The 24,169-nt window shown below is 36.5% G+C and overlaps 1 protein-coding gene and 1 non-coding gene across 3 annotated transcripts; one reads left to right on the top strand and one right to left on the bottom strand.

Annotated features, from left to right (window-relative positions):
• Window positions 1–1,163: 1,163 nt before the first annotated feature.
• LOC120105445 (small nucleolar RNA R71) lies at window positions 1,164–1,269 on the bottom strand. The gene has a single exon (XR_005507838.3). It is a non-coding gene; the product is annotated as a small nucleolar RNA R71 (small nucleolar RNA).
• A 12,613-nt stretch (window positions 1,270–13,882) lies between these two features.
• On the top strand, window positions 13,883–22,005 carry LOC103721999 (protein YABBY 2-like). Of its 2 annotated transcripts, XM_008812404.6 has the most exons (7): window positions 13,883–14,281; window positions 15,997–16,047; window positions 17,057–17,176; window positions 17,731–17,842; window positions 18,369–18,417; window positions 18,560–18,635; window positions 21,741–22,005. In XM_008812404.6, the coding sequence occupies exons 1-7, from the start codon at window positions 14,210–14,212 to the stop codon at window positions 21,867–21,869; spliced, it is 609 nt and encodes a 202-aa protein (XP_008810626.4). In that variant the 5' UTR covers window positions 13,883–14,209; the 3' UTR covers window positions 21,870–22,005. The 2 variants fall into 2 exon arrangements, with proteins under 2 accessions (XP_008810626.4, XP_008810627.4); XM_008812405.6 differs by lacking the exon at window positions 15,997–16,047 and having other exon boundaries at window positions 13,901–14,281.
• The last annotated feature ends 2,164 nt before the right edge of the window (window positions 22,006–24,169 follow it).

Here is a 24,169-nt window from a genome sequence, read left to right on the forward strand (position 1 = left end):
ACTGCTGGAAAAGGAATGCTGTAGAGGTTTGCCTTAAATATAAAAAAATTGCTGGAGAAATTTTCTTTGGTAACCTCTAAACCTTTCTTATTTAAATTGATTCTCAATTTGCTTGAAATTTTGTGGTGATTGTTTGATTTTAATTTCAGCAAAAGTATGAATGCATGCTTGATACACATACAACAATTAATCCGCATATAGTAAGGGCAATCACCCCAACAAGATAAGAACTGGATTTCATCACCAGATTCTTGCCCAAATTAGGTGAATCAATTCTCACATAGCCATTACGTTAAATTAAAATCAATTAGACGTTGGCCCCTAGGGACATTCGAGCTCAATAGGATGAAGATCATCGAAAGTTGCACCAATTTCGCTCTGTGGCTCAGTTGATGTCTAGGCAAGCTTTGTCCCAACGGAGACAATTCATCTGTTCGAGGCAAGTGGTTTTTAAGTGGGACCTTTACAACGCATCGTGACCCCCCCACTTACTTGGGAGCTTACCTGGTCAACTTAGTTCATTAGACCGGACTGGAGGCTTAGGTGCCCTCTTCAAACCAGTTAGAAGCTGTCTAGTAATTTTAGGGCAAACATAAGGATTTGAAGTGTTTCTTTTAATGCATGCTTGACTGCACTTGACTGATCAGAAGAGTTTTAGTGCATGCTAGGGTGTCATTCCAGATCTCTGGAATTAGTACCTTTTGACCCTAAAATAGAGCGTTCTATTAGGACCCTTCGAGCCGAAATCCATACCTATAGAATCATAGGATCTGCTCCACCTCCTGAGATGGCTGAAGAACAACCCAAACTCCTGAGGGAGTACTTTACTCCCACCATTTACACTTCTCCATCTTGCATTCGATTACCTGAAGTAGAAGCTATACAATATGAAATAAAGTCTAGTGTGATCCAAATGCTCCCATCTTTTTACGGGCTCACCAACGAAGACCCATATAAATACCTAGATGAAATTCTTGAGATTTGTACCACTGTCAAGATTCAGAACTTCACTGATGATGCTCTGAAACTTAGATTATTCCCCTTCTTCCTTAAAGACAGAGCCAAGCAATGGCTGAATGCTTTAGAGGCTAATTCAATTCGTTCCTGGGATCAAATGCAACAAGAATTTCTTAAAAAATACTTTTCCATAGGAAGAACGAACCAGTTTAGATGTGCCATCACAAGCTTCTCCCAAACCGATGGAGAAGAATTTCATGAAACCTGGGAGAGATTTTGGGACCTAATCCGTAAATGCCCACATCATCAGATACCCAAGTGGCAATTAGTGCAATGCTTTTATGATGGATTGTCTGATCGAAACCGTCAGATGGTTGATGCTTCTTGTGGGAGAACTTTCATGCTTAAAAATGAGCATGAAGCATGGGAATTATTTGAAAATCTCAATGAAAACTCCCTCCACCATGCTTCCTGTTCTCGTCAAGCACCCCCGAGTTCTCAAAGAAAAGGGACCATTTGTGAAATAAGTCATTCTATGGACCTGTCTAGCAAGGTAGATGCATTGTCCCATAAGATTGACCAACTGATGATGGGAGGACATGTCGTTAACTCTTTCCAAGCACAAGTGTGTGCTATCTGTTTTAGCCCATCTTACCCTATTCATGAGTGCCCCTCAGCATTCCAATTTCCTGAACTCGTGCAAGAACACATCAATGCTGCTCAAACACAGCCCAGACCGGGTAATGACCCATTTTTCAATACATATAATTCGGGATGGCGGAATCATCCAAACTTTTCTTGGAAGCAGCAAGCTTCGAATACTGCCCAACCCTACTCCCAAAATTTTCAAAATTCTCAAAATTTTCAAACCTCACAAAATATTCATCCCTACCGTCCTTCGACTCAATTTCAACACACTTCTCCTCCACCCCATAGAAACACAGCCTTTGAGGAGAAAGTGTTGACCGCCCTTCAAGGTTTGGAAACCATTACACAATTGGTGCACTCTCACACGCAATCTATCGCCAAGCTAGAATTCCAAATGGGGCAACTAGCTAATGCACTGAACAAGCGAGAGGAAGGAAAGCTTCCAAGCCAACCAGTGAGTAATCCTAGGGGACAATACATGGCTCAAGAAAATCAACTAAACACAATTCATCATGAACAAGCCAATGTTTTGACTACCCTAAGGAGTGGACGTGTAGTAGACAATAAGATTGGGGAGGATAACAATAAGAAAGGTGAAGAAAAGAATAGAAATATGTCAAATGAAAATCTAAAACCTTCTTCTTCTTCTTCAGCTAGTCCACCTTCTGCCAAAACTCACATCCCAAAGGCTCCATTTCCTGAAGCTCTTAATTTACCCGCTCCCTTTGGCAAAAAGGAAACTTCACTAGAGGAGATGATGGAGGTTTTCAAACAAGTCAAAATCAACCTCCCGCTTCTTGATGCTATTAGACAAGTTCCCTCCTATGCCAAATTTCTCAAAGATCTTTGTACCCAAAAGCGAAAATCTAGGACACATGTGCCTAAAAAGGTCTTCCTAACTGAGCAAGTGAGTTCTATTCTCCAACACAACACCCCTCCAAAATTCAAAGATTCTGGTGCTCCCACCATCTCCTGTGTCTTAGGAAATAATTTTATTGATCGAGCACTCTTAGATCTAGGGGCAAGTGTCAACCTTTTACCTTACTCAGTTTATGAGAAACTTGGGTTAGGTGAGTTATAACCAACCTCGGTATCCCTTCAATTGGCTGATCGATTTGTAAAAATACCACGAGGAATAATTGAAGACGTCCTAGTCAAGGTAGACAAATTCTATTTCCCAATCGATTTTATCGTCCTTGATATGGAACCTGTGCCTAATCTTAAGAAACAGATCTCTATGATTCTAGATCGTCCTTTTTTAGCTACAGCCAATGCGAGTATAAATTGTAGAACTGGGGTGATGAATATATCTTTTGGGAATATGAAGGTCAAGTTAAATATATTTTGTGCCTCTGATCAACCCGCAAAGAAAGTTGAGTGCTTCCTAATAGACAAAATGGACAATCTTGTAGAAGAAGCCCTTCCCTATATTTTGGCAGATGACCCTCTGAAAACATACTTGGCCCATTTTGACTTTGATATAGACAAGGCCATAAAAGCAGTCAACTCCTTGCCTGACAATCAGTTTCCCACAAATTTTCTTCCTTGGAGAACTCGGCATGAACCCGGTATGATTTGATAAGGATGCACTGCGTCTGGCTGAAGACGTTAAACTTAGCGCTTGTTGGGAAGCAACCCAATTCTCGTAGGTTATTTTTGCATATCTTCTTATCATATTTTTTTTGTTATTTTCTTAACAGGATCCCTCATATTACTGATGCAACTACGATAAAATGCTTCTATCCTCCATCTGCTTCATATTTTCGTCCAAACTAAAACAAAGTAAAAATAAAAAAAAATAATAAAAAAATATATAATATAATATTTAAAAAAAATATTGAGGACAATGTCTGATCTAGGTTGGGGGGTATAGGATTTGAATTTTTGAAGAAAATTTTCACATTTTTGTATTTTTAAATAAGTTTATCTCAAAAAAAAAACCTAATTTCTATGCCTTAGTGCTGAAATGATAAACACACAAAGTATATAAAATCTAAAAAGCCCAATGACTAGTCAGGAGTAAGTCAATTTGAGTTCTTTTTATTAAAAGTTCTTTTAGCGAGTTGTAAGATAATTTTTACTTTGGAATTTCACAATACACATGGCCTGCACTTCTAAGGGTTAGGTTCAACATTATGTTATTAAGTCTGGTAGCAACCTTGAGTCCTGATGAATCATACCTATCTAATTCACTATTATCCCATATTAAAAAAAAAAGTGAATTTAGTCAGGTACATCGAAAAGGGCTACCTATTGTCAAAGGTCAGCGGGCTTGTGATGAGGAACCCGAGCATAGGTCCGTATGGGAGTCTTGATGCCCAACACCTTATGCCATCTGGTGTGGAAGTTGTTGACTGAATGCTCGCTACACGGAGGAATCATTAAAAGAGTAAAAGTGCATAATTTATTTATAAATACAAAATAAATAAATTAAAAAAAACAAAAGAAAAAGAAAATAATATTGATCTTGAAAAGACGATAGTGTGAAAGCCGTCGTTGTAAAAATTCAAGTAAACTGGAATATTACAGATAAAGCCCATGAGGTATTAAAGTAAACATCCACAACTCTCGAAATTCTGCAAGATAGGATGATTTTGAATCAGTGATTAGGTCTTATCTGACCAATTCTTGGAAACTACTAGCTTTATCAGTATTTTGGGGAATCTAAAGCCTTAGCTTGTGTATGGCCCAGATATCACCGAGCACCCAAGTATAAATAAGTCTTACAACTCTCTAACGAAAACTTAATAACTTCAACAAAAGTTGCATACTGACTTAGGATTTGGACTGACTTAATAATTAAAACTTTGTGTACTTGTGAAATTCTTGGCATTAATGCATTTGAAATTAGATTTTATGAAACGATAAAATAAATTTTTTTTGAGACAACAGTTAGTGGGTATCTGAGCCGGAAACCCTCACGAGACAAAACTCGTCCACTAGGGCCACCTAGGGGTTTAAAGCCTTATTGCATACGGTAAATGCAATCACGATTCCTGCGAAAGTGAGTTAGTTTTTATTTTGCTCGAGGACTAGCAAAATGTAGGTTGGGGGTTGTGATAAGTGCTAAATAATGCATAAATTAATATCTTATTTATAACACTTATCATTATTTTAATTCACATATTTTGTAAATTCAACTAAAAAATGTGTTACCTTCATCATTGCATTTTAATAAATTATTAAAGGTAATTCGAGTTTTACTTATTTATTTACTAATTAAGCTTAATGTATGCAGGTCGAGTCACGCTTAATTAGGTAAAGCCTAAACTACATTGCATCATTTCACAATTTCACATCCTCCAGAGTCGACTCCAAGAACTCTTCTCCAAAACCCAGTGCTTCCCATTAATTCCTGACTCTTCACATGTTCACCTAAATTTCTTTCCACTCGTTCCAACTCTTTTTCCACATGATCCAATTTTAATCTCAAAAACAATAAAATTCCTTCAATTATTTGTTTCTCAGATCTCAAAGCATACTATCTTAGTTGCACGGATCCTAAAGCCTCATCCCATCTCAGCCATTCATCTTGCATCACCCAACTCCTCTCAAACCCATTGTTTTTCCCATGCGTTGGAACAAAGAACACCATCTTCCTCCACATCATTCCTTCCCTCCCATTTCCAATGACTAGAACCGCTTCCACCTATGATGAATCCCAGCCTTCATCCCGTTAAACCATATCCCAAAGCCGGATCCCATGTGATCTCCACGTCCAAATACAACCCGGATAAACTCCAATCCCCTGCATCCGCCATGGAAGAACAGAGATCCCAACTATCCAACCATTCCCTTTCTTCACGGACAGCTCCCATGCGCTCCCAGCCGTATCCCATTCCAAATCACGCTCATCCCGAGTTCCTTCCTCCCAACTTCCGGATCGACTCCATCTCTTCTCATCCTTATCCCGTGCCCAGCCGTGCCTAAGCTTCCTTCCATTCTGAGATATGACCAAGTTCAATCCTCCGCATGCGTCCAAGCTTCTTCCCTGCTTTCGGATCACTTCCTCCCAATGACATCTCAGCAGTCCGGGATGATTCTTTCAACATTTACAATGTCCCAGCTAGCAAATCCTTTTCCGGATTCCTCTGCTTTGGGATTAATTCCAGCCGAGACCCCATCCGGATTTGCTCCCAACTTCACGAGTTTTCTTCCGCATCCCCTGCATTTTCCCCTATTTCTTCCGCACCCCACATCCGTATCATCTTCCTAGATTTCATCCCAACCAAATCCAGTATCTTCCCTCTTCCGAATTAACCCCATCCGGATTTTTCACCAAATCCAACTTTCCTTGCTTCAGCGGAACGGGGCCACGTCTTCCTCAATCCAAACATCCCTCCTTAGCTTCATCTTTCGAATCTCCTGTGCTTCCCACGTCCACATTTTCCCAGCATCCTCATCCTCTCCCTCTGAGATCTTCTCAAACGCCTACAGCCGGATGCCAAAGCCTCAGCCGTGAGCTTCATCCAAATATCCCCTGCTTCAAGATAAGTTCGAATCCAGCCATGCTTATCTCCCACGGATAAGCACCCACGTCTTCGGCAGTCCAAAGAACCGTCCCACCCTCCATCCACGACGAGTTCCAACTCTTCATCCAGCACGCGTCCTCTCTACATTGTTCCTGTTCCGAGTTTTTCTCTATGGCCGGATGAGAACAAGCAGTCATCTTCCATGCAATCCGATCCCAGCGCATCTTCTTCCCAACGCCCAGATTGGATATTGCAATCATCCGGAAGAGATAAGGTCTCCACGAGCTTATCCTCCATTCGGATCAGCCACAGAAGAAGGAAGGAGAGAGGAGGAGAGGGGGCTGGGAAAGCTATAAAAGGAGGAGGCTTCACTTCGGTTGGGTTCAATCCCGCTGAGAGGAGTTCTCACGGGAAGAAGAGGAAAGGAGAGATAATACTTTTGGGTATTATGGGAATAACTCCCCGCGGAAAGGAAAAAAAATATATGAGGAAGGGAGTTTGATTTTTATTCAGTTCGTATTGAGATTAGTCTGAGAGGGAAGACGAAGAAGGGAGGAACACAGTCATGATGAAGGCCTTCTGCGTCGTTGCTGCTACCTCCCATACCATGGAAAGCTAATCTCTTCACTGGGGCCGGATGCAGCCGTAACAAAGGGACACAGGTTTTATGTTTTTAATTTTCAATTCCTGGAGTTGTATAAACTTTATTTTGCTCCTAATGAATATTTTATTTCATCTCATATTTAATTTCTGTGATTTTAAGTATGACGTTTATACAACTGCTCTTCATGATCATTGAAGTAAAAATAAGATAGTTCATGCTTAAGAAAGATGCGGTGTGCTGCCACCTTAGATTAGGGTAGACATTTCATGCTAACTAAAGATGGATTATGCCTAAATTACTTTTGTGAAATTTTATTCGAATGCTTATTAGGCTTGTAGCCAATTTGCATGTTAATCCAAGAATAAATTAAAATACAAATAATCCTTGTTTCGATGTTAGTGGTGAATTTCTTGCCCTAGGTCCCCTCAAACTAATAACATTTTAATTACATTTTTTATTAAATTTCTTAGTTTAATTTTCTTCACAAACTCTTTCTTTTAAATATTTTTTATTTTTTTTAAAGAAAAGCAACTGTACCCCAATCCCTGTGGATCGATATCCGTAATCATTATTCTACCAGATACGTGCTATTGCGTGCTCTTTAAAGTTGACTATCAGGTCTTTATTGCTTGAGGCCTCTAAGCTGATTGAGATTCCTACTAATTATGAGGGCACTCTGCTATCTTGTGACCTTGCTGGCCATATTTGAAACAAGCGCCAGATAATCGCCTACAGTGTTCAGTCTTATGAGTACCACCACATGTTTCACACTTTAGCTTGTCTTGTTGATGCTGAGTAGTTCTCGTATAAAATTTCTATTTCCTAGAACTTCAAAATATGTCATGAGCTTTGGCAGACCCGCAAGAATTCTACCCACCATGTGTATCAAAATCTCTGCTCCTCTTCTTTTGTTTTTCACCTTTAGTATCTTGAGTTTCCTTCTAGATAATCTCCATATTCTTGGCCCTATCTACCAGATCATCATAGTTTGCTGAGTGCACTACGACCAATCCTCGACGTAAGTAAGGCTTCAACCCTTCTTCAAATCTCCTCATCCTAGACTTAGCATCCATAATGAAGGTGAGAGCAAATCTAGACAGCCTGTCAAACTCGGCCTCATACTCATCAACAGTCATAACTCCTTAAGATAGATTAAGAAATTCCTTCTCTAGCTTTCTAATTAGGTAACTAGAAGGGAAATACTTGGAGTAGAAGACAATACAAAACCTCATGCTCGTGAGCTAATGTGTGCTCCATAGACTTTCACTAATGATGAGCTCTATCCTAAAGCATATAAATGGCAAATCTGATGTTTTCTTCATCAGTACACTCTATTGCCCTAAAAGCTTTCTCCATCTCATCAATCCAAGCTTCGGCCTCATGAGGATTGGGGGTACCTTTAAAAGCCAAAAGAGCTATTTACTTGAATTCCACTATACTCTTTTTTTCCTCAGAAGAACCAGCATCCTACTGGACTGAATGTTGAGGTTGCTGCCTCTAATAATATACTAATCCAACGACCTCCTCAAACAGTTTGAGCACCCGTGTTTGATTTCCAACAACATTCTCTTGAATCATTATTGAGTGACCCAGAATTGGCTGAGTTACAATTGATTGACCAACCCCGCCTTCTTGCTGAATTTCGGAGGCCACAATCTGGTGCCTGGGCTTTGAGATGTTTCGACCGCTTGGTTAGTAGGAACTCTACTCAGAGAGCCCCTAACTAGCTTATTTAGACTACGGGCATGGTTTGGCGGCATTCTAATTTAGTGAAATAAAATAAACATCATAAAATCGTCCAAACAGAATAACACAAGGTTATTAACAAAGAGCAATTAACATTGTCGCCTTTTCTAGTACATATCCATCTCTCAGCCTTTTCAATGAATCCTAAGAATTCTAAACCTAGGCTCTGATACACCAAATCTATCACGCCCTGAATCCAGAGCATAACAGATGCCGCACACTTGTATGGCAGACTATACACACATGCAAGGCTACAGATCATGTCAAAGTATTAATAAATTCTAAAAAATTATTTAATCAATAATCTATTCAAATCAATCTTACAATAGTTTCAAAGTAACATAGGTCAACATATGCTAACTAATAACATAAATCAAATATTCTAACTAGTCTAATTAAAATGCCAATTACAGAAGGTATCGTCAGAAAATCTAACATGCTCTCCAAGTCTCGATTAATCATATGTCTATGTATATGGATCTAAAAACTAGAGAAATATAATAATGAGCTACACTAGCCCAGTAAGCAATATAACACCTCAAAATAGGGTCAAAGTATGCCAAATATTTAATTAAAGCACAAAATATTGACTGAAAAATAAATCATCAATAATATTTTTTTTGAAATTTAATATTACATTGATAAATTGATACTAGAAATTTAATATCAATAGGCTATGGCCACGTAATCTAGTGGCATGGTTCAGAATACGCAAAGTGCCAAAATCTACTAGTATTAATCACTGGTGGTATAGTGTCTAAATATTACTATTCAAATCACTCGTGATGCGGTGTCGAAATCAGTTTTTCACAAATTACAAGTCGATAGGGCCAATAAATAATCTTCATTGGCGGAGCCAGATCATAGCCATGCTGGGAATATATACATACAATATAAATTTTTCATAATTTGCCCAGTCACATTTTTCAGTTTTATAATATATAACATAATTTAAAATAATTACTATCATAAAATTAACATGCCTGACCTATTTAAATAAGTATAAAATAGATATTAGAATTTAATTAACTAATAATTATTTTACCAAATAATTAACTAATCCTTGACTTACCTTTAATTGAGTAGGCTTAGACCTCTCCTGATGGTCGAACCAGACCACACAAATTGAGCCCAAGACCAGAATTAGACCAAATCCAAACCCGAGCTGAGACTCTCTCTCCTCTTTCTTTCTCTCTAGGCAGGTTCAGGAATCCTAGTATAAATCATGTTCTTCTTGTTATTCGGATCCAAGTTGATCTAATTTGTAGACCCTAAACCACCTCAGTTTTATGTAGTAAACTAGCCCATTACTCCAGTCCCAACTAGATTTGGCCACTTTTGATCTTTACTTAATCATTGAATTCTCTTTGCTCGGACCAACTTGGGCAGTCGGGCACTATCACCCGACTGACCTAACTTGGGGGTATGAGGTCATTCTCCAGTAGTATTAATTTTGACTTTGTTTGGCTTTCGAAATGATATTAAAATTAATAATATTTTAATGATATTAAATAGACGAACTTAACCCGTCTAACTGGAGTGGGATTGTGAAGTGATAAGAGGTAAGTAACCTAATGCTTCGAAGTATGTTTTTCAAATTATTTGATAAAATAATTATTAGTTAATTAAATTTTTATATTTATTTTGCACTTAGTTAAATGGGTCAGGAATGTTAACTCTAACCTCATGGTACAACCAATTAAAATTTTGGTTTTACAGTTTCACCCATCATCTGATTAAAATCCAGCCCAATCCAGCTTTGGATGAAGTTGGTTTTCAGGTTGGGTCAGTCCTTTTCACCCTGGTAGTATTAATAATTCACATGGCCAACTACAAAACTATCAGAATAAAACTCCTTGCTTTCTTGTTCATGTCCCTGGGCACCAGATTTTTTTTTAGGATGCCCAGTTTATCACTCGCATCGTATGGCCTCTGAAAGGCAATTCCATAATCTCTGTAATTCATGACTACATTTTTGTGCAAGTGATACAATATGGAACATAGGCTAGATTTTTCGAGGGAGAATGATAAACAGATTCGATATCTGCATAAAATTTAGCAGGACTCTTTGAGCATAAAATTGTTGGCCCCGTTAATGAAATGATGGTGCGTTCTTCTCGAAAAGAAGAGAAGAAATGGGGAAAGATACTATCCTGACTGCCTTTTAATATTTTGTGAGAATAGATGATCGTAAACTCTAGAAAGCCGGACACTGTAGAGCGAGCATTATTCGATAATATAAGACCAATCAAGGAGCTATTCAGAAGCATTAGTAATTCCACTGTCAAACAAACAAACTTCTCAATCATTGCACCCAGTCCAGGGGATCTAGATAGTCCAATCGACAAGACATAACAAGGGTGGAAGCATGACTGCATCTCTGAGAAAAGCTTGTTCCCATCTTGGCACATGTTTCCATGATTTCAAATAATGGTGCTATTTGACATATTTTTTCAAATAAATGTTTCAAATAATTACTATAACAGCCGTTATAACAATTTCTTGCTACCTCCCCTTATATTATTAATATAAATAATATTAAAATATAATGGATGTTATTATGTTCTATTATAACATGTTGTTATATTATAAAAATGCTATTATTTTCAGTTGTATCTTATTTTAAATGAAATAATCTTTAAAATTGAATTTTTCTCGAAACTCTCGTGAGAGATGATTGCATGGTCCAAAAAATATTATTTTATCTAATCAAATTAGAGGGAAAGATAATGCTTTTATTTTTTGTTATCGTAGTCATTATTTTAATGATTATAGTTTTTTATGCTAAAAATTTAAAAATTATTTTCTGTGATAAATAACAGCTGCTATAATCATTTGAATGATTAATATATAGCGGGTTATTTTGGAGGTTCATTATAATAAGAATTTTTTTTTTTTGAAGATTAGGAGGGGTAAATTCCCACCACCTGTCCACTGCCCATCCTATTCTCGAGAACTTGTTCAAGCGACAAGAGACGAACCCCACAAACACCGTGTAGTAAAAGCTTATTTAAAATCTTGCATGCAGACGGCCAAATGAAAGGGAGCGAGAAGAGAGGAGGGGGCATCATGGGGTCCTTGTCATTGTCAGTCCTTTTGCAAATTAAATAAGCGATGTCTTAGTTATTAACTTGAGCACGAGATTGTGGAAAGTAGGCACTATATCATTAAAAAAAAAATAAAGAAAAAAAAAAAAAAGACATTAATTCAGCCTACAAAGCATTAACAATTCAGGATCACACCAAAAAAAAAGCTTGCCAGAAGATATAATTTAAATTCTTTGATCCTGTATAAATACCGAAAATCTATCCAACGAATGCGATATGGGACTAAACACATGTCTGCACGGATCCTTACATACTCTCCTCGTTCAAGACCTGACGTCTTCGTTAGGCAAACGGTTCAAATCTATTTAAATCTAACCACAAATACCATGATCGGCCCGTAGTCAGCCCTAATAAATTCGTTCTGCAATATTCCTTAGTCCATATAAATTATAGGCCAGGTCCGCTCTGATACCATTTGTAACAACTCAGGACTTCACCCAAAACGGCTAGCTTGAAGGTATTATTTGGATTTTTTGATCCTGTATAAGTACCCAAAATATACCTAACGAATAATCAATGTGGGACTAAACACATGCCTGCACGGGTCCTCACATATTCTCCTCATTCAAGTCCTGACGTCCTCGTTAGGCTAAGGATTGAAATCTTTTCAAATCTAATCATAAACAAGGATGTTAGGCTAAGGGTTCAAATCCATTCAAATCTAATCACAAATACCACGATCGGTCCGTGGTCAGCCCCAACGGATCCATGCTGCATTATCCCCTAGTCCACATAAATTATGGGCTGGGTCCGCTATCATATCATTTGTAATAACCTAAAACCTTATCCAAAAAAGCTAGCCAGAATGTATTATTTGAGTTTTTTGATTATGTATAAGTACCCAATATCTATCAGTGAATAATCGACGTGGGACTAAATAGACGTCCGCATGAGTTCTCATAAAAGCTTTTTCCCCAATTTCTCTCAAGCAATTAGGAACTAAATAGGGAGAATACATGACACAGAAAATGGAACCGGCAAGATGTACACGTGGGATCATGTTGTAAATACTTACTATGCTTAAACAAAGGGTAGAATATTGTCCACTAACGAGAGTGGCGTTGGAGGCGAGGTACCATACTTACCAGCTCAAGTCCCAATTTACTCGAGACTGTCACCTTCGAGGAAAATTATGTAGGATATTACTAATGCTTAATTTGGTTGGACGCGAAGTAGGTGTAATCTAGGTAGTAGAATAAATGTTGCTCGACAAGTTGGATGTGAGAAGCTGCACACAGATCTATTCTGAATGTGACACGTGCTCCCTTGTCGCGAAAATTAATTTAAGGCTGCGAACCAGCTAGTCGGATGTTCTATATGCAACCAGGTCAGAATTAGCAATATACAGATGGTTTCAAAATTTAATGAACTAGTGCAAATTATCTACCCTTTATTTTATGCACTGGTCGTTTGATTTGTCCACCTCAAGTGGGGAGGTCACAAGCAACAACGATATTTTGGTGAATCGTCTACCTTGAGTATCTTAGTAATGACCTCATGCTAATCCTCCAAACTGAGCCCTTTGCATGCAGTTAACTTGTGTCATTGCTTGTCATATCAATAACAGCAACATCACAGCTGGAAAACAATTCAAACATGGGCTCTCATTAAAAGGAAAAGAAAAATCTTAGCACAACAATGATCGGCTGCATTATTCAAGGTCGAAAACAAGCCGAGGGATGCTTGAGGCTGCTCGATCAGTCCTGGCTTGTTATGAAAGCAATATTCAAACAAGCTTAATTAACTACCAATGTTAAGCTCGGTCTGTAACACAAAAATGTTAAGCCTCAGTCAGGCTTGGTTCATTGATGGCTTGTGTTTTGCATAATGCTCGAAGTTTTGCTTGTTTCCCAAATGAACAAAATCAATAGAGGCCAATGTCAGGTGAAGCCTTCGTTTTCCGTGAAACACTTAGTTCATTCGCAGCTTTATGTCTGTAACATTAAAAATGTGTGCTTGAGTTATCTCAAGCAGATATGCAGGTATTTTTCGAGCGAAATAAAAAGTCCATATGGAGTTATAGATGGAGTAATCTGTCAGTTATCCATACCTACCATGCATGAGCCAATTTTCTTTTTATCGGAGGTTAACGAGGAGACTCCTATAAAGCGCTGCTTTTTACCCTTTCGTGTTGCCTGCTGGGGAGGGTATTTGGGTAACTTCGTCTTCATTCACAGGGATCACAGGAGTTTGTCATCTCTCTCTCTCGCCCCCACAACCCCTCCCCCCCCCCCCCCCCCCCCTCTCTTCCCCGGGGAATTTATATCCTCTCCCCAACCCAACATCTTTGTCGAGAGAGAGAGAGAGAGAGAGAGAGAGAGAGAGAGAGAGATAGGGTGAGAAGAGAAGTAGGCTCCCACTCACATTCATTCAACTGTACCCGTTCCAACTCTTTTCCCCACCCTCTCACAAAACCACCGCTCCCAAACTGTTGCCCTCACCCCGGTTTTTTCCCCACGCACCATCTCTTTTGTATCCCCTCCCACAAAACACCCGCAAACCAAAACAAAGGGAAACGAACAAAAGAAAAAGGAAAAAGAAAAAGAGGGGAAAAAGAACCTCTCGTTTCCCACTAGATATAAAGTCATCATCCTAACTCAAATCCTCCTACTGCTTCCTCTTCTTATTCCTTGGCACATGTAGAAGGATCCCTCTTTGGCTCCGGAGATCGGAAAATGTCAGCACAAATGATCACGCCCGAGCACGTTTGCTACGTCCACTGCACCTTCTGCAATACCATCCTTGCGGTATCGATCATACTGACTCTCTCTCTCTCTCGCTCTCTCTCTCTGTCGTTCCCACTCTCTTTCCCTCTAATATTTGACCTTATCAAACTCTGGATCAATTAAGAATCATTGGCACTGCAGATCATTCTGAATTTTCAGCTGAACCTAAAAAGTAGGTCATAAAACAAGCCCAATTATCCATACTTGACTTTTGGTTATGCTTTCCTAGTGCCTGTGATACCTAGGTCCTTGAAACTGGCCTAATTATCCATTAGCTCATAATTTTAAATAGTTGGCCAGAGCTAGGTAACTGTGCTATGTGATATTAACTGTACGTGCTTGGGAAAAAAATGAGAAAATATATAATTTGGTTGGATTTTTGGCCTTGGTCGTTTTGGGATGCAGTTACCACATGGATACTAGTAGAAGGTGATTTTCTTAGCATAATAGTAAGCATGCATGAAGTGATTTAATTATTATCTTACATCAGGTGTTCCATGAAGGCTATGGCAGACTTTCTTGAAAAGATCTCATGTGATATCGAATTGGTTTGGTGCATGCATATATCCCATGCTTTAACAGTTGCATGGCAGATGACATGGCTTGTTTGGAGGAAACCTAGTACTATCATTTTAGGGCTCCAACCCTTGGAAAGGTAGATGCTATCCTTAAAAAGAGTTTTTTGTAAATGTTAGATGAGGACTTTTAGATAATTTATTAAATGGATTCCATTTCTTATACCTAAATAACAATTTCGATTATTCTTATAATACCTAAAAGCTACCAGGCGATCTAGTCTCCCCATTTCTGAATTGTTATTAGCTCATAGGAGAGGTTCTAATTTACATTATTGATGGTGATATTAGGACTTACCAATTTGGTTTAGCAGATCTCATCTCTTAAATCGAACAAACGTTTCTAGTAAGAATGCTCTGGAGTTTTCTTGCTGTTAAACAGACTCATGCAGCCATCTGAGCAAAACACCAAGACGCATATATATGGGAAGTGTTAACATCCATACTAAAAAAGGTTGTTAATGTCTTGTGTTGGAAAGATTGCATACTTCAGTCCTTACAAATTAAAATTTTGATTGTAGAAAAAGATACCCCTTTCCTATTCTTTTGTTAAAGCTATAGTATAGCAGCTAATATATGGTCAATTAACAAAGTTGCATCATGTATAAGTTTGTTTCTGAAAATATTTATTTTGATATCAAAATATCTTGCATTATCTGCATTAACTAAGTTTCAGTACAGCGTCTCTTCTAACTAATCATTTGATGTTCAAATATTCAAGACAGCATGTTTCGCTTTGAAGTTTTGAGGAAAGTTTCTATCTTTGATCTATCTAGCTAAAGATTGCAGCAAATAGGACAACTTGAATGTGGAAGCCTCCTTGAAGTGTATAATTATACCCAGTTTTGGAGTTCTATCAAATATACAATAGATTTCATCACATATTTAGCAATCCCTTTTTATTTGTTGAATCAGCAATTAATTGATGTCATCACATTGTTAGCAAGCCCTTTATGTTCTTTCGAAGATATTCTTCTCATACATCCTTCTGTTTGCCCTCATTTTCTTTTGGGAGTTTGGTTAACAAATAAGTCTCAAAATTTCTCGCTTTCCTAACAGTCTTGAAGTTTGTTACTCTTTCCCATTGTTTTATATATTTGCATTCATTTTTTGTTCAAAACCAGTGCCCTTACATTTTGACTTCTCTCTACCCTTCTTCAGATGTGCGGAAGTGGGTCCGTAGTCTTGTCGTTTTCATCTCTCTTTCTTCAGGTTGAGCTTTTTACATGCTTTTATTAACTTTGGAGCAGTCAAGAATATGGGTCAAGAGGTGCAGAAAGGAAAGGAAAGATGGCTCGAGGCTTTTAGCACCGCAAGGTGTTGCTATTCAAAGAAGCAGCCTTTTCTTCCCTTCTCTTTTTCAGTTATATAGAACCTCTCGATCCCTCGTGCTAGGAGATCTTATATGTATGGTTTTGGGTGGCAATGTGTAGGAGTGTATTCTTGTTTCCCTTTCACTCATAAAAGAGAAAACTAGAAAAGGAATTTCAATTTTATTATAAATGTTAAGTGTGATAAGTCAGAAAAAGTTGAGTTAGCGGTCATGTATATATTAAGAATAAAGGAGGCCCATAGCCAGTCATTGACCAACCTTCTCTCCTTAACCAATCAACTAAAATTCCTACTTTGCTTCTTATCATCGTTTCTTTCAGGAAAAGAGTTGGAAATCCAACTTGCTTTCAATCTCTTTCTTTCTTATCATCTCCCCTTTTCTTTCTTCCATTTCTGTTTTTTCTGAGAAAGATCATATTTCTTTATTCCTCTCCCTTCGCTTTAATTGGCTTGTCCGTTTCCTACATAAATGCTATACTTGTTCTTTTCATTTCATTTTATTTTTCTGCCTCCTCCTTGTAAAGTACTACAATAAATTTTTTGTACATAGTATCAATATACTCAAACTTCTCAGACTGAATGATGCCAGTTTCCTTGTAGTTTAATAAGCTTTTCATATCACCTTGTGCTTACAAGCAACTCCTTTCTTCGGCAACAAATTAACAAAAGAAATTAAATTCACATGCAACTTTTGGTGATATATTATTACTTCTGCAAGGTGAGGTTACCGAAATTGTTATGAACTTAAAAAATGTGACTTTTAAACTTGTATTTTCGAAGAATGCATATCCATTGAAATAAAATATCTAAAGTTTGTGTCATAAACTAATTTGAAATTAAATTACAACTAATATTTTTTTGTTTGCATTTTCATATCCTGATGATTCAGGTTAGTGTCCCAGGCAATAATTTGCTCAACACTGTGACTGTCAGATGTGGGCATTGCACTAATCTGCTGTCTGTGAACATGGGTGGTTTGCTTGAAACAGCTCCTATTCAAGATCTTCAGGTTCAAATTTCCCTTACCATTCTCATTCCTACTCCTATGGGATTCTTTTTTTTAAAAAAAAAAAAAGAATAAGCTTCTAAATATTGTTAAGGTTACTTGTTTTTGAATAAATTTGTAAAGCGTTCAGCCTCATGCTTTGTTTCTACATGCATTTATAACGTTGCGTATCTCTGCACTAGATTGGAAGACTATTTTTTGTTAATTTAGTTCACTATGTTTTCTCTCATTTATCAATATATTTATGATGTAATACAAATACCTAAAATCACTTAACCTTATTGAAGGAACTGTTATTGGTTTGCATGTAAAAAGAAATATCTTTAAAAATTAAAAAACGATAGTAAAGTAGTGACACTTCTTTTGTTGAGTCTACAGTAATAAGAGTATATATTTCTCCCTCTCGTAGAGGGAAAATGGTAAGATAAAAATGTGATTATATTCTATTTTGAAGTGAATGTTTCAGTCAAAGCCTTGTACATTAGAAAGGAAGGTTTTAATTGTTAAAATTTGATGATATCATTATTTCATATAATTTGGTGGGAGGGGAATTTCAGGTTGTGGGATCTCAAGATTATCGTAAGGAGCGTGGATCATCTTCTAAATGCAACAAGACTTCTGTAATGTGCTCAATGCAGAATGATCAACAGCAAACGCTACCAATGCGTCGTAAGCCTCTCTTACTTCTTCACATCTGATTTCATAAACAACAGCTAACACTGGATTGTTGTATTGTTGATGACTTTATCAGAACAAATCAACATTGTTTATCCACACAAACTAATTTTTCGATATGCATTTAAAAAGTATGTCTTCTTCATTTTATGTATGTGCATATGCATGCATGTAAGCAGAGATGTGCTTACACATGCACTTGGAAACATACATTTTATATACACATACATGTACATACACAAATACATACATTTGATGCACATCCAAGTTTGTACTTATGTTCTCTTTTTCTTCAAGTATGTGCTTATTTTTGAAGTATGCGCATGCATGCATCTGGGTATGTGTTTGCATGTGTGCACATGCTCATGTGGCTCTCTGCATATGTGTACATCATAGTGGCGAAATTAGCAACTTGCAGCCTACAACAAGTAGACTGTTTTCTTCAAAAAAAAAAAAAGGCAGACTGTTAGCAATGATCCTAATAATTTCAATATTTCTTACTTTTTTCTTCCCAAACCAGCCCCAGAGAAGAGACAGCGAGTTCCTTCTGCGTACAACAGGTTTATCAGGTAATTTTCCACATACAACCTTATTTTCTGTTGCTACAATTTTATTCTTCAGGATCCGCAAAGCTATGACATAAAAAGTCCCATTTAAGTAGGTGCTATACTTCTCTTTTCAACAATACTTATTTTCTCTTTACCCTTACAGAGAGGAGATACAAAGAATAAAGACCAACAATCCAGATATTAGCCATAGGGAAGCTTTTAGCACTGCAGCAAAGAATGTAAGTTTTAAAAATCATATGAGTAGAGCCGAGTTAGATAACATAAAATATATTGAGAAAAATTAATCTACTTCTTTATTCACATAAAATAATTCAGTTTTCATTTTTTGGTGAATATTTACATAAATTCTTTCTCCTTACTTGTAATTAAGGGAAAGCATTTGTTTTTCATATTTGCTTTCCTTAAAAATAATATGCTGTTCGAGAAAATCATAGTGGATATTGGCTATAACAAGAATATTTGCTTCCTTCCAATTATATATGATAATCCAATCCATAAAGATGTTGATGAAACTTCATTCCTTTTTCATTTACTAAGTGTGCCATAAATTTCTTTTGCAATTAGTGTCCCATTATAATATAATTGACTAATAGAGGTGGCAATCTTCCAAAGGTAGAAAGTATATGCAACCAATTTTATAACTCCCTCAAGAAAAATGTTTACCTAATAGTAAAATAATAATTCTAGTTAAGATTGAAATTAGATTGGATACTAGCGTATCCATATCAATAATTGTTTTGTTCGACGAATACCGATATAGATACAAATGTTAGTCGAAAGTAAAAACTTATATCAATATTTATTATAAACGGATATGGATACAAATTGGATACCAAAAATATGGATATAAATCAGATAATTAAACTTTAGGAACACGATATCAAAGATATTACTAAGTGGATAATAAAAAGTATTTTGAATGTCTTTCTATTATAGTCATGAGGGAACCAAGATCAAGGACACCATTTTCATGTCGGGATCAAAAACAAGAATGCAAGAAAAAGAAATCAAGTTAATAGCATGTTAGTATGGTTATTTATTTTTCTTAAAAATTCATGAGTGTTATATAAAATTAAATAGGGTTATAAATGGAATTGAATATTCAGATACGGATCGGATAGTTGTCTATCCATATCAATATTCATTTTTCTTTGACGGATATAAATATGGATATATATATTAGTCAGATGCTTAACTTTTTATCTATATCCAGATAGATTCAAATAAGAAAACAGATCTGAATAGATATTATCTAGTACACTTTCATCCCTAATTCTAATCATCATGTTACTAGAAAAAAACAAGTGTCTAGGTTAAAGGTTTGCACTCGAAGGAAGGCTTAATTAGGAATTGTTTTGGGGCTCCTGCTTTGGGGTTAGAATTAACAACTAAATTTATTCAAAGTGTAGATGGAAACTGTGAATGATTCTTGAGGTAATGAAATTCATCTAAGTAATTTTAAAATAATTCTTGTAACTAAAATAAATTAAAATATTTTTTTGAAAATTAAATTTGGTTTGTTTTCCTCCTTTTCAATCTTATGTTTAATGTCAATTAGCATTGCCTTACTTTTGAGGCCTTAAGCTGCCTAATGTTTGGTAAAAGCATGTGAAGAAGCACATAGGTCAATACAAAAAATTACTGACAGTGCATATATTTGTCTCCACCTCTAGCCTTTCAAAGTCTGATAATTTAATCACTTGAAAGAGAATGATATCAAGTCCTATCCCATTATTGTAGGAAGTCCTGTTATGAGTACTTCATGAATCACCTGACAACATGAAAGCTTTTTGTGTTAACCCACACTACACTAATTCTATAAGATATTCCTTCCCTTGTATCAAGTTTTATGTACGAGAGATATCGATAGTAGCACATGTGAATCCATTCTAGGACATTTATAATACAAAAACTCTGAACTCTCAGAACAAATGTATTTGGTATGACCCTACTACATTGAATTTTAAGTGATTATCCTCAGATACTTTTAGTTATATAATTCTCCAATCTATTCACAGAAATAAAATGAATAACAGGTCATTTCCTTCAACCCATTCACAGAAATAACTTAAAAAAGAAAATATTTTCATCGAATTATATAATAATTGGCCTTATCATATTTTAATCGATTAAAAGTTTATAGAGAACCTGAAGCTCCTCTTGATTTTTTTTGGGTGATCTACTTAACTAGTAAAAAGGGAATTATTTTAGTCGTGCAGAGGCCATCTATCCTCTACTCTCGCTTTTATTACAATGATTTAAAAAGAAAGTTTGTTAGGACAAATATGGGCAGTGGATAATAGTGCGAAGGTTATCTGACATCAAAACATTATTATGCAAAACTCTTCAAACAAATGCATCTCAATGATGGAGTCTAGCATATGATACTAGTGTAGCAGTATTCTCCAGGTGATAAAAACAGCCTATAATGCTAATTAAAGAAATATAGCGGACAACAAAAGATTGATGACATCTTAATTTGCAAAAGAAGATAGAAAAGAGTAGGTAAATATGTCTGTTCCGTACATTCACAGCCTCAAAAGAAGCACAGAGAAGAATCCTAGTAAGTCTCCGACGGAGAGGAACCACATAGATCCCTTTCATCAACTACTTAAATTATCTAATGACATAAAGCTTAAGTAGTATATCATGTAAGATGCTTTCAAATATAAAATTATTTGATATATTAAAAATAACCATGGCTCTTTCCTTCATTGTATCATTTTTCTTCATGCTATTCTATTAATTACATTCAATACCACTGTCAAAGTTTCTTTTCCAGAATTCAATGTACTATTTTCTGCTATTACCATCGTTGCAATTGTTTTGTTTTTCACCTCTAATTACAGAAGTTTACTAATTAATACTTTATAGAAAAGCATACAAGTGCATCAAAATACTGTAAATAAAGCTTACCTCGGAATGACATCATTAAATGAGATGTACTTTTCTGCCGTGACTCTCATTCAATAATAATTTCAACCACTACAATCTTCAGAAGTTCATTTATGATTTATGGACAGTTTGATATATCCGAGGGAGATTTATTAGATGCCCATCCGATTCACCAGCTATTGACTAACTCATGTTTGTTGGATGATCAAAGTTTATCCAATCAATTCATGGGAACAAAGAGACACCATGAGTGATTGAAATTAAAGACTAGATTTGTGAAAACTACAGTGTCCAGACCGAACAAGTGTTGGCTTTCTATTATGGATATTGTATTTTGAATTCCATTTGTTGGCTTTCTATTATGGATATTGTATTTTGAATTCCATTTTTTTAATAGTTAGAACAACATAACTCTTTGTACATTGCAGTGGGCACATTTTCCTCACATCCATTTTGGGCTGAATATGGATGGTAGTAAGCAAGTAAAGTTTGATGAAGCTATTGCTGGACCGGGGGGGCAAAAAGCTCAGGTTTCCAATGAGAAGATTACTTTGTGAGTAGGTGCTGCTATATTTATTTTTTGAAACTTGTATTCCAGAAGTCAAAGTATGAGGTCCTAACATTCAGATCACCATATATGTTTATGTCCTTTACATTAGATTTTATTTGTGGATAAAGGCTGATATTTAAGCACCTGGTGTGGATGCATCGTGAAGTCAGTGTTCACTCCTAAGAACACCCATCAAACTAATCTTCACTAAGAATACCCATCAAACTAGTAAAATTGTTCAAATATTTTCTCTAACGAGAAAATTAATTAACAGCAAGACTCAAGTTTGCTCATAACCCCATTGGCTCACGTTCACAAGAGAGGGGGTGGGGAGAGAGATTTGGTCATAGAGTTCTTGTTTAGTTCCATTTGCTAATGCATTTGTAAGATATCCTGGACTTTCTGTTAAGTGATTCGCAATGCTTATCAATCTCTTGACCACTGGTCTTCTAATCTGTTTCCTGGTGTCCCTTTTGGATGCTTGGACCCTATAGACTAATTTCTTGAATTTAGAAGAGCAATGTGAATTGGAAGGAATTTTATGATCTAATATAATGTTTTACAGCATTAAAGATCCTAAATCTCTGTAAAGCAAGTGGAAACGTGCATGTCAGCCACATGAATGAATGTTACTGACTAGCTTGCAGATATGCCCCTTTATTTGCCTTCAGTTTCTCCAAGATTGAATGCTACTGACTAGCTTGCAGATATGCCCCTTTACTTGCCTTCAGTTTCTCCGACCAAGGATTGCCAACTCTTTTCGGTGTTTTGTTTTGATTTATCACCTGTTCTGAAAGCTTTTCTTATCAGATAGAAAAATTTAAAATTTAGAAATGAAAAGAAAACTGATGAATGATGAAGCAACTGCGGTACGCTATCAATTTACGATGTGTAGAAAAACAAATTGTTCTAAAGTGCATTGATCTCAGATACGACTTAAGTCCTATTTCATAGGAAAAGTGGTCTATATTTCACATGATATAGGCAGAAAGGTTTGTATCCAAGTCTAAATTTCAGAATACTACTACGTACATGTCTATTTTTTTCTTTTCGATCGGTATGAACAGTAAAGTTAACACCTGTCGTCGTAACAATTTCTATCTCAAGTCCTTTCCTTGGAGGTAATTAAATATGCAAACAGGCAATGAATCAACTCATAGAGCCCTGCTTCTCTCTTCCAGTACCAAGCATACAGGCAATACCCTAGTGGAGAGAATCTCGATAATTCAGTAAGGTTTATTCAGGATATTAGCTAAAATTGATACAAAAATTAAAATGTCACAACATACATCACCGGGGTAGAGAACGAGATAAAAAGTTATGCATACTAGTCCAAGAAATCAACCAGTAGTTTGTCAAGATCAGAATCTCTCTTCCTGTGGCACCAGCTTTAGCTAATTCATCTCTTGATACATTTAATTCAGAGTCCTTTAGAGCAGCACTTATCATGGGAATATACTGATCAATCTCAACTGATTACAGTAAAGATATTATAAGTGAAAGTGAAAACGTAAGTTCAGATCCAGTGGCAGAGCAAGTTCTATTTCTATTTTATTTCTTTGTTTTTTCTGTTTTTATTCTCCCTTGTTCTTTGGATGGTTTTTGGGGAGGGGGCAAGCAACAAATAATAAACTAGACAATGAGAGCTCTTTGAACATTGAGGAGCCATCTTATGAATTCCATGTTTTCCTCCATTTTGTTAGATCTCAGATATGGAATGGTTTCTAGTTATCCTATCCTGCTTATGTTTAAAAGATGGGTCAGGAAAGCAGACTTGGAGGCAAAAAGGACTAATAGTTTGTTGCATGTATAAGAAGCCAATCTCATCTTCAATATATTTCTTGGAAAGAATGCAGATCCTTTAACTTGTACCAATCATTTTATCATTTATAAGAACTTCACTATGAACTAAGAAGAGGAAAAGACTTCTGCTCATGTTTCTGAATCCTTTTTCAAATAATGGGAAGGGGAATTTTATCGAAAAATTAGTGCAAGGGAAAAGGGAGCGCCCAAGAAGACAATAGAGATGGAAAGAAAAGCTGAAGGAACAAACATAATTAGGAATTGGCGAAAGATCTGAACCACTGTAAGATCTCTTAAAGACCTCCTGTAACTTCTGGCTGCCACTGAATAGACACTGAGATTTCCAAATCTTGCACATGGATAAAAAAAATGAACATGCGGATAAAGGTGTATAGTATGATATGATCAAGAGATACCTCATGCTTTGGTCCTAACAAGTACCATAATAGGATACCCTTTGTGTAATTGTACTGTAAAAAGATAAACCAAAAATTGAATAAAGTA

Source organism: Phoenix dactylifera, chromosome 1, assembly GCF_051530095.1.
Source record: "Phoenix dactylifera cultivar Ajwa chromosome 1, Ajwa_hap1_PhDact_Kaust_v1.1, whole genome shotgun sequence".
Taxonomy (NCBI): domain Eukaryota; kingdom Viridiplantae; phylum Streptophyta; class Magnoliopsida; order Arecales; family Arecaceae; genus Phoenix; species Phoenix dactylifera.